Genomic DNA, 11,724 nt, shown 5'->3' on the forward strand with positions numbered 1-11,724 from the left:
TAAGATTTGTCAACACTGTCTGAACTCAAGTAAAGTTTTTCATTTTTTGAAAACTTCATGGTAATTTACCTTCTCAACGACATCAAGTATAGAACAAAGAATTGTTCGTAATTGCAACCAATTAGAATTCAAGTGATTTTCAAGAAGGTTTGGATATATACTATCTACAATAAAATTAAGAGAATCTTCAAAATTTGATATGAACAACTCGGTAAGAATTATAATTTCAGAGATGCCATCATTAGACCCACCTATATTGCCATCTTCAACATTTAAGATCTATTGTGAAAACAAAGCCAATTCATCATTATTAGCATGTGAAGATTTCTCTAATCTCATATTTTTGGTAAGTCTCAAAACGCTACAATAGTCCCATATGTGGAGGAACTTATGCTTGCATTAATAATTTTTGCCCTATCACTTCCAGGAATGACAAGAAGAATTTGTTTAAAATCTCTACCAAAAATTACTACCTTCCCACCAAAAGCCAAATTAGCATTATTCTTATCTATAGATGACATAATGTCTTTTAAACTTTTATCAACTGCCTCAATACTATATCTATGAATCATAGCCGCTTCTTCTTATATGATAAACTTTGTTTGCTTTAACAACTCAGCTAGTTTACTATTTTATTTGATATTACATGTAGAATCTTTATGCACCGTTAATGGTATAACAAATCTAGAATAAACTATTCTACCTCTAAGTAGTAGCAAAGTAGCAATTTCACTCAATACAATAACAAGAACAATCATTTCTGCTGATCTTAGAAGAAGTCAAAAGTGTCCAGAGATAAGGTCTTACCTATTTTTCTATGGCCATATACAAAGAATACTCCATCATTTTTTTTAGAAACTACTTTCACAATTTTCTTAAAAACACCTCGTTGTTCTTGTGTTAAGGATGAAAATAATGTCTGAAACTCATTTTTCAAAGTGTTCTTGTCATAGTTTAGCTCTTTATAAATTAAACCATTTTGAAATTTCAACTTCACAAAACATTCTAGAAAAGGCATAGGAGGATATTCCTATAAGTTTTTCCTATTATCTTGCAATATCATCTCCATTTCATATAAGCATCCTCTTTTCACCTGATCATCAGTCAAAGATAAATCTGCAAACAAAAAAATATATATATAAGAACAAATAAGAAGGTTATAGTAAGCAATATAATATGAATCATTAAAAAATAAATTTTTATTAGAATCAAAAGAGAACCTGAATTTTTAGACAATTTCTTTCATTATACAAAATATCATTAGACAGAAGCTTTCAAGATTCTTCCCAAATATGTTCTAGTATGCTCACACTATTTGACATTAATATTATAGGAAAAACTTCCTTAGATAATCACCTAAACTCCAACAATGAAGCTTCTTTGATAGCTTCAATATATTCCCTGTCATCATTAAGTAATCCCAAAGCAAAACAAATATCTCTAAAACTATTGTGAATAACACCATTTACACTTTTAATTTGGTCATAGTTGGTAGGACTTCGAACAAAATTTAGCATCATTCGTAAATAAAATAACTATCCACATATTGGAGGTACGTAGTAAAGTAGTTTAATCACACTTTCTTTTTTATTAGATTTTTTTCTTTTTTATTATAGACAAAGAATTTTAAAAACTCAGAATATGTCAACTCTTTAGCTTCTAAGTAACTATTATTAGCATCCATTTATGTAGTAAATATTAATTGATCACCCCCAAATTTTGACAAAATATCATCAATATATTTACCATCTTCATATAGAATTAGATTTTGACCAGGCAAATAAAAGCTCAATCTCTGTACAGCAGGTTCTCTAAAATGAATAGGATATGCATATATCTCCAAACAGCTTCACACGGAAATATATACATCTACAATCAAGATAGTTTTTATTTCATCAATAACTTTATTTGAGCATTCATGAGCATTATCTAAAATAGCAGTGACGCGATCGTAACCCTTGTTTATATATTTAAAGAAATACTTAATTGCTCTGCTTTGATTATACCACTCAATATTCATGTGTGTTTGATATTTTATTAGCAAAGAAAAATCATAAGGAACAACATATTAGAGTCATATTTCCTTCAGCATAACAACCCATCTTTCTTCTTCTATATATTGGATACCCTTTAGTATCAATAGTAGTTAAATCAGCAAAAGACTTGAGATAGAACTTTGAACAACGATCTTCGTTCATGCATGGTGAAAATATATTCACAGAATCGCATGGACCATGAATCATGAATTTTTTAATAACCTTGTACAACTTTGGATGCTCAAATTGATTAAAAATCTCAGCACAAATTACTTTATCTATATCTTTTGGATACTTAAAGAATCCAAAAATATTAAAATGTGAGCATGTGGTAGATCGCGCTTCTGAAATTCAATTGTATGAACATCTGCACATAAAAAAATAATATAGTACATATTAGAAACTATAAATATACTTGATGTTCTTAAAATGAGGTTAAGTACTTTTTTGTCCCTAAGGTTTGGAGTGAAAATCAAATTTGTCCCCGACCTTTTTTTGTTATTAAAATCATCCTCAACGTTACAAAACGTTATAAAATCGTCCTTTATTATTTCAATTTTATTTTTTACCAAATTACTCTTAATAATTAATAAAAATAATATTAAAAAACAAAAATAAAAACAAAAACACCCCATCCCCACACCACACCCCACCCTCATCCCCGATCTCTCTTCCTGAGTTCCCTCGCCATCCCCTTCTTCCTACTCTCTTCGAATCCCCCCTCTCTGACGCCTCATCCCTTCGTCGTGGCTCGACACCATCTTCTCCGACGAGGTCTACAACCTCGCCGCCCAGTCCCACATCACCATCTCCTTCGAGATCCCCGACTACACCGCCGACGTCGTCGCCTCGAAGCCCTCTGCCTCCTGGAGGCCATGTGCTCCCACATCTCCGCCACCGGGAGCTCGCACATACGGTATTACCAGGCGGGATCCTCGGAGATGTTCGGGTCCACACCACCCCCTCAGGATGAGACCACACCGTTTCACCCGAGATCCCCTTACGCTGCATCCAAGTGTGCGGCATACTGGTACACTGTCAATTACTGCGAGGCCTATGGGATCTTCACCTGCAACGGCATCCTCTTCAACCACCTGCAAACAGCGCCAGCAGTAGTATGTTCTGCACCGTCACTTCCTTCCTCTTCTTTTCGTTCTTCCTTTTTTTGATTTTTTTTATTTTTGAAGAACATAAAAAATTTCTGTTGTTGCTGATTTTGGATCTGAAGTTGTAGCTGATGACTATTGAATTGTTATTAAATCTAAAATTTCTGTTGATTTATTTTGCGATTATTGTTGTTGAATTGGCTAAAAATGCTGAATTTGTTGTTACTAAATTTGGCTGTTACTGTTGCTGAATTTGGTTTTTGTTTAAGGAGAGAAGAAGAATTGGGGTTTGGGGAGAGGGGAGTTCGAAGATAGTAGGAGGAACGGAATGGGGGAGGGAAGAGGAAAGAGAGATTGGGGATGAGGGTGGGATACTGGGGTGTGGGGGGTGTTTTTGTTTTGTTTTGTTAATATTATTTTCATTATTTTTATTAATTGTTAAGGGTAATTTGGTCAAAAAAATAAAATTAAAGTAAAAAAGGACGATTTTATATCGTTTTGTAACGTTGAGGATGATTTTAATAATAAAAAAGGTCGGAGATGAATTTGATTTTCATCCCAAACCTTAAGGACAAAAAAAATACTTAACCCTCTTAAAATAGTATATACTTTATTTTTTTTTAATGTACATCTTACCAACAACAACTTTACTAAAGAATCTTTTCTTTTTCAAATCTTTAATTAGCATATCAGTTTTTATTTTAAACATTCAACAAACAATATCAAGACGAGGTTCTATTTTAAACATTCGACAAACAATATCAAGACGATCTACCGACTTGAAATGTAAAAAGTCTAAAAATCACTTGATCTTTGACCATTTTAAATTACATGTAAAAATGATGAATAAATTTGGATAACCAACATGACCGCAAATTGCAACACAAATCATAGTATAAGTCATCCATATATCGCTTGCATCCTATAAAACTTGATGGTAAAACTATTTTTTTTTCTCCACCTAATGGCAAAAAAAAAATTAAGGTTGAAAAATGAAAAGTAAGCTCGAAGAAGGAAAATGTTTGAAATGAAAGTGCGCTTCTTGTTGACCCAAAAAAAAAAAAAGCACGCTTCTGTTAGACCAAAACGGTGCGCTTCATTAAGTATCTTTTAAAATTAACTATATCATAGAAAGATATAGTTATTAACACATTATATTAACTAATTTAATTAAACATATTAAATTATACACCGATTTTCTATTGTTATTGTTCGGTTGCCGAGTCCCAAACGGGTCAGGTAAGTGAAATGGGCAAATGAGATGAGGGGGATCTGGACCTAGACGACGAACGGACAGATTCCCCGAATTGTAGTGTTGGAGAGTGGAAGACGGAGACTTGGCAACCTCCTGAGCTGTGGTGTTGGGAAAGGGGGGAGCCACCTGCAATGACACTCCGACGCTCTAGTCAGGGATCGTATAGGTGGCAGTGAAAGTAATAAGTTAGTGACATACCTAGGGAGAGGGGTAGGGCCCTCCCCTTATATATTCTGTCAGTGGGACGGGTCCCACCGGATAGGCCTCCTTCCTCGAAATTTCCCCCTTCCAACTGTAATGGGCAGTCCTGGAGGAAAGGAGTTACTCGACCGTTCTTATCGGGTCGTTTGTCAGCCACTCGCCGAGCGGCCGGGGCGCTGCATCAGGTGGGCCGGGCCGGAACAGTTATATAAGCAATCCCTTTTAGAAAATAAAGCTCTTGCATCAACTGGTGCATTTGTAAGATTGAATAAACAACTATAATGCATATTCACTAAAATCAACCACCAAAATTAGTCACCGATATAAAATATATGTCGAAATGCAAATTACAAATACATATTGAAAATAAATTAAACCACACATATATTTATACACAAATACATTGATGGCTAATTTTAATAGCTGATTTTGGTATCCCAATAGCATTTTTGCTAAATAAAAAACCACCAACAATGCTACGACTCTTGCTTTCCAAGCAGAGTTCAACCTCGCTTCGCACACTCCCATTCATCTTCAAACTCTCCATTCTTAATTCACTTACTTTCTCTAGACCTGGTAGTCCTTCATATATATGCACTTCAGATTCACAATTCAAAATTTGACCTAGCAATTGCATATAACACAACTTGGGTAACACTAGTAACACTAACTAGAAAGAAAGGAGAATACAACAAATTAAAGCACATTTTGCTTCACTAGATCATTCTTGAAACTCTTGCTAACATCCTGTCTCCTCCTACTCCTAGAGTCCTAGGCATATGGAATAAAATATACAACCACCTACAACCAATTAACCAATAAATGAATTTTTCTGTACAAAATTTTACCTAACTGTAGGATGAAGTGTGTTACAGGACATGATTTAAGATAACTACTTCCTGAACATTGAGGCACCCCAAACCTTTGTTGCTGAAAGTTATTCTAAGATAGAACCTCTTGTATGGTATATTTCAAGAGGCACTTCCCTACGGTACAACATTAATTCTAGCTGCAAAAATGGTGGTTAGTGCTAAATCTCCGATGCATAATAGATCCCATGCTCTCTAAACTCCTTCATTCGATCCACACTTGGGTAAATGCAATCTCAAGCCATAAAATCAAAACAAGACAGCTAGCATCTCTATTACGAGGCTTTAGTGTTTTGAAGCCTGACTTGCTCATGAGCCTTCACCACCTCTGAAGTGAAACTTTCTAATGTCTTAAATATGGGAATTAAACCTGCTTGTAAACTATTAGAAGCTGCATCGCGGGCCTGCTTGATGGCTTCTTTATGCCTTGCTCTCTCTTCATGCAATCTCTTCTTCATAGAATCTAGATCCACTTTTAGATCATCTAGTGGTGAAACACCACTTTCAGAATGACCCTTTGACAGTGCTGTCTTCTGCGAAACTCTATCATGCACATGTTCTGTATCTCCCATTTCCCTGCGCAAGGTTCGAAGCTGCATCTCAAAATCTTTCTTCAGATACTCTGCTTTGATTCTCTGACGTTGCGCCTCGTCTTGCTTCTCCCATAGCTCATGTAGTCTTTGGGCAAATTCATGCATGGCATCTGCCACCCCCCTTTCTGATATTCTATTCATTGCTTGATGCCAATCATTGCAGATCACAAAAACTGGCGGAGCTCCAATTCGACTAGGAGAGAAGGGGACAACACCATCAGCGGTTTCTTCAGGTTCATCGAGAAGGCACCTTCTGAGCCACTCGTTCAGATTTTCAACATATGATTTTTGCATCTTGACCCAATTGTTGAACTGACTGCACCAATTTAGAAGCTCCTTTTCAAGTTCTAGGATGGCCTTCAAACTTTCGTCTCTTTGTAAACCAGTGTTAATTTTAAGAGAGTGAGTTTTACTCTCCATGATAGCTTGGAACTGTTTCTCATGGCATTTGAGCATGAATTTCCACATTCTTGTCAATCTGTTGAAACAAATGGACTATTAGTCAAATCAAATCGTAGACAATATAGCAAAGGGAAAAGCCAAGAACAATTCAACCATGATTGAAAACACAAGATTTTGACATACAAAAGCAGAAAGGATAATGTTAATAATGACACCTCAAACAAGTGTTCAACCAGCTCCAATTTTACAAGAGATGATCCCTTTTATCATCTATTTAGCCTCCAAAAGATATAAGCACACCTTATTGAAGATAAAAATCCTCAATTAAATATCTGAGCTGCCATGTTAAAAACCTCATAATCACCATCCATTCTCGACCTCCTTCATCCAAGAGTTTCCACTAGGAATTTCCCATCCTTACATGGGCATGGATAGAGGAGTGATATTTTGTTAATGAAACAAAAAGAGTTTTGGACACACTAAATTGATGAAACTTGACGGAGACCAATTGGCTGAAGCATGAGGACAAAAGGAGGGTTTTACTTGGTTAAATTCCCCGAAAGATACATTATAACAATTACAGGTTCACTGTCTCAGATCTAAATGCACACACAAAGACATTAAATCAAGGCCAAAATGACGTGACGCTTCAACTTTTGCTGGGAGTAGATAAGAATAATCATTAATACATCATTACTCACTTCAATCTAATCCTTAAAGGGAAGAAGAAACAGCCAAACAAACTGATATTTGAAATAATACCCCCACCCACCCTGCTCCTCTTCCCAACCAAAATTATTTCCCTTTCAAAGACTGTCTTGATGGTAAGACGCTACCAAGCACTCACAGATAAACATTAACATAGTGATTAAGTGAAGAAATTCAATACCCAGTAATCAAAGCTGCAAGTTGAGGCTGCAATTCATCATCCCTCAATTTGTGTATCCGCAATGATATGGCTTCCACAGTTCTGATGGAAATATTTATTTTTGTCAGCAACTTTTTTATTGATGCCTCAGTAGCATCAATTTTAGTAGATTCAGCTCCTCGATTATCCAATGTTTTCAGCCTCTTGCATTGTTTCTCATAAATAGATCGTAACCTCTCTTCATCCTGAGAACAGAGAAAAATTATGAACATGTAAACACAACTGAAATGAGCAAAGAAAAAAATTACCTAAGCTAGAATAAATATGAAACAAACAATCCATGCTCACGATCGACATATCCACGACCTACTGGACCTCAAATAACAGAGGTTAATCCTCTCCAACACGCGCGGATGTCAAACGGAAACTATATGAAGGGAATGTAGAAGCTTTTTTTTTTTTTCCTAAAAAATTAGATTATATTGACAAATAGATCATTTTAGGTCCTACCATTTATAATTCACAGATCATTTGTGTAAGAGAAGGTGGAGACTCACATGTAGTTGTTTTTATGTGAAGTTGATTGTTGAGAACTATTAAAAGATTTGACATGTTTGACTAAATTATCATTTAACAATTCGTAACTATCACTTTCACACAACTACATGTGAGTTTCCACCGTAAAAGAATCTAAACTCTTGGTTAATTTCAATAGTCATATTCATACCTTAACTTCCTTATACAGTTTCTTCTCCCATGCATAAAGTTTCTCCAAAGTAGATGAAAGGTTTAAAGGATTTGTATTGAACTCTCTCCCAGGTTCACCACAATATGCTTTTGCCATTTTCATTGCCCTAGAAGATAACTGCACTGGAGGCCTAGATGGAGGATGGGACGGTAACCTAGAAGGTGCCAATGAATGTACGATTCTGGAAAACATAACTGGAGGAAAAAACACATCAGGATATTAGATCTGGAAACAGTAACATTCACAACATTTAGTTCATTAAAATACTTAGAGGCCACTGTTTATGGTGGTATGGAGAGTAAAAATTCAAAGAATGAAATCAATAAAATCCCACAACATATATTTAGTAGAAAAATCATCTGAAGAATTCATCTTACATAGACCATTATGTCAGACGGCACCTGCATTTTCTTGAGGCTTATGAAATCACAATCAATCTACAGCTGAAAGTCTTAAAACAACTATTCCAAAATAAACCTGCTTCCATTTAATCAAGTAAACAGCTCATTGATAACATTAAAATCTAATTTTATTAGGTTAATGTGGTACAACACATGCCTCTATTTATCTCCTAATGATTGCTTAAAGAAGTTCCCCCACCTGGACAGGTTCATCACTCAGCCAAAGAAGCAAAGAAAAGCAACATTAACATAATCCACATTAATAGCTGTCTATAATGGAGCAACAACACTAGTATATACACACAGAATCAAAAGCTAACAAACCACAAGAATCTAACAAGAATGCTATGAAACAAAGAACGTCTAGAATCACATTGATACCTTTGAATGGAGCAACCCTGGACCGATAAGGTGGCTTGCAAGCCTCAAGAAGAAGTGCAACCTCCTTCCCAACATTAGAGGCAGTCTCAAACTCATCCCTGATTTCCTGAACAACCTCTTTTAAATCCCTGGTTCCATGAGGAGACAAAGTGGTCAAGCTACTCACTTTTGAAGAAGAATCACCCCCATCAACTGCCGAGACGGTTGCTTCTACCTCAAAAGTCACCCCTTTCTTCCTTCCTAACCGCTCCCCATCCTCCTCCTCCTCCTCAGGGGAGCTCCTAGAAACAATGGTGTCAGGGCTGCTGCTAGTCTTAATCTCCTTCTCATGAAGGGAACCAGAACCACCACCACTATCATCACTACTTCCATGGAACCTCACGGTCTTATTGGAACTCCCCTCACCATTTTTCCTTTGTTGTTTTCGTTGTTGGGGCATTGATACTGGCACTGCCTTTGAATTTGAGGTACCTTCTCCAAAATCCCTCTCCCTAAAATGTTGTTTTTGTTGTTGGTGGTTTTGCATTGGTGGTGCTTTTTCCTCATTCAATATCTTCTTCTTCTCCTTCTCCCTGTGGTTCTGGAGAACCTCCTTCAGCACTTCTTGCTCAGTCTCATCTTCCAATTCTGGAATCCCTTCTCTTTCCCTCACCTCATTCGAATCCGGGCTACTAGAAATCGAACCGAACCCATACCTCCCCTGAGAAGATAGATAACCCGAGTAACCATTGTCATAACTATCAAACACATTCAAAAAATCCCATGCTGAAACCCTCGGCGGAGATGGGGGTGCCGGAGGCGGCGGAGGCGCCGCCGGCGAAGCTGTCCTCTGTTGACCGTAGTAAGAATACTCCGCCCCCGGAGGCGGCGGAGAAGAACCGCTCGGAAACCCAAAATAACCACCAGCACCACCATTGTAACCAAACCCGTATCCACCATAACTATTTTGCGGGTCGGGCCATTGACCCGACTCTGCAACACGGGTCTGTGGCTCTTCGTAGATCATGGATCTTCCAGGAGGCGCGGTTCTCTTCATGTAGAAAGCATATGTATGATTACTATTATACCCTTCCCCTTGTGGATTGTGCCCCCAATCTTGTGGTTCATGATCATGGTAATATCCGTACCCGTAAGGTGGTGGTGCTTCTTCGTCATCTTCTTCAATATCGTGCTCTTCCTCTTCGATGTGGATGTGACCCGAAGAAGAAGAGCGCAATTCGGAATCTGAATCGGACAGGTGTATGTGTGACCCACCGTCGATCTCGTCGCTCCCGGAAGCATCGCCGCCATGCGAAATGGAAGTTGAAGAAGTTGAGGCCCTGATTTTGTTTTTGGTTTTGGTTTTTGTATTTTTAGAGGGTTTTCCTTGGTCGGAGGGCAATGTGAGGACTGGGGAGCTGAGAGAGGAGGGGGAGGAGCCGGTGACGGAGGCGGAGGCGGTGGCGAAGACGAGGTCGTGGTCGGCGAATTTACGTAGCGCTTCGCCGATGTCTCTGAGGGAGTGGAAATAGGCGACGTGAGCAGCGGCGAGGGCGTAGCGGTGGTCGGAAGCGGCTCTGAGGAAGTCCCGTCGTTCTCTGCAGAGAGTGACGAGTGGGAGGTGGTCCACCTTGGAGCCTCCGCATCCCATGTTCGTCACGGCAGAAGCAGGGTCATGATGGTCATTCCACCATTGAGACAAAGAAAGAAGAAGGAGTGGTGTTTGTTTGTGTTGATGAGTTTCGTACTGTTCAGTGTTTCAGTCAGCTCTGCATTCTTTTAGAGAGAGAGAGAGAGAGAGAGAGCATGAAAATGCGTGTGTGTTTGGGGTGGAAAACGAGGGAGAGATCAAGCCGTTAAAATGCAAAGAGAGATGTATGGATTCATCAGGGTTCAGGGAACCAGCAGAATCATTTCCAATCACCCCTCAGATATTATTTTTTAAATTTAATTTAAGCGGAAGTATTATTAAATTAGTCAAAAATTGAAGAGGGAAGGAGGGATGTTATGTTGTTATTATTATAGTGTGTGAATAATTAATAATAATGATAAAGAAATGGAGGAAAGTGGGAAAGTAGCATGGAGATTGGTGAAGAGTTGGGGGGCTTTCTGATTCAGAGGGTCACAGAATGAATAGTTAATAGCAATGGCAACAGAACCAGCAGCAAAAACAACAAGAAAGAACGAAGGAAGGAAGGGAAAAATAAGAGAAGGAGAAGAATGAAAAAGACTCGTGGAACCCGCACCCGCCATTTGCAACGGACCCCTTCCATTATTATAATTTATTACCATTTTTCATTAATTTAATTTTTGATAAAGGATCATCTGTAAGGCTCATCTAAGGACTAAGGAGTGCTGCTATTTGTAATTTTTTTTTTTTTTTTGACTCCTGCTATTTGTATTTGTTTAGTTAAATAAATTTTGTTTTGTTTTTTATATTAATAATTTGAAAAGATAAACGATTTTGTTAAATAAATAATGACTTTTGTAAATAATGTGAATAATGAGTTTTAAAATTGACCTAATAAAGTAAAAAAAACACTCTATTCCTAAATTACTTCTTAAACTTTAATATTAGAATAATCATCTGCACACCTAGTGAATTAAATATACAGTTATTATTAACTGTGTATGAATAACCAATCAATTAAAAATAACGAATATAATTATCTGCATAGCTATTAAATTGAGCATTCAACATATCCATTATTCATATTATTTAATATTCTCATTGTCTACCTATACTTTTCCTTAAAAGTTAAACTTTTTTTTGTTAAAATTAAAAAAAATTATAGTAATTTATTTGTTACTTCAATTGGCATATCTTTTTAAGGAGTTTAATACTTTTATTTTTTAAAGTGCATTAACATTTATCAACGTGTATA

The 11,724-nt window shown here is 37.0% G+C and overlaps 1 protein-coding gene across 1 annotated transcript; it reads right to left on the bottom strand.

Annotated features, from left to right (window-relative positions):
- Positions 1-4,945: 4,945 nt before the first annotated feature.
- LOC112764045 (uncharacterized) lies at positions 4,946-11,299 on the bottom strand. Its single transcript, XM_025809568.3, has 4 exons — positions 8,861-11,299; positions 8,058-8,272; positions 7,352-7,575; positions 4,946-6,538 (listed from the first exon to the last, which is right to left on the bottom strand). The coding sequence occupies exons 1-4, from the start codon at positions 10,488-10,490 to the stop codon at positions 5,743-5,745; spliced, it is 2,865 nt and encodes a 954-aa protein (XP_025665353.1). The 5' UTR covers positions 10,491-11,299; the 3' UTR covers positions 4,946-5,742.
- Between the last annotated feature and the right edge of the window lie 425 nt (positions 11,300-11,724).

Source organism: Arachis hypogaea, chromosome 17 (assembly GCF_003086295.3).
Source record: "Arachis hypogaea cultivar Tifrunner chromosome 17, arahy.Tifrunner.gnm2.J5K5, whole genome shotgun sequence".
NCBI lineage: Eukaryota > Viridiplantae > Streptophyta > Magnoliopsida > Fabales > Fabaceae > Arachis > Arachis hypogaea.

Excerpts from the sequence above, each read along its gene's own strand:
- LOC112764045 (XM_025809568.3), bottom strand. The coding sequence starts at position 10,490 with ATGGGATGCGGAGGCTCCAAGGTGGACCACCTCCCACTCGTCACTCTC. Across the intron at positions 7,576-8,057 it reads AACTGTATAAGGAAGTTAAG|GATGAAGAGAGGTTACGATC; the intron begins GTATGAATATGA and ends CTCTGTTCTCAG. Across the intron at positions 6,539-7,351 it reads CTTGCAGCTTTGATTACTGG|ATTGACAAGAATGTGGAAAT; the intron begins GTATTGAATTTC and ends TTGTTTCAACAG.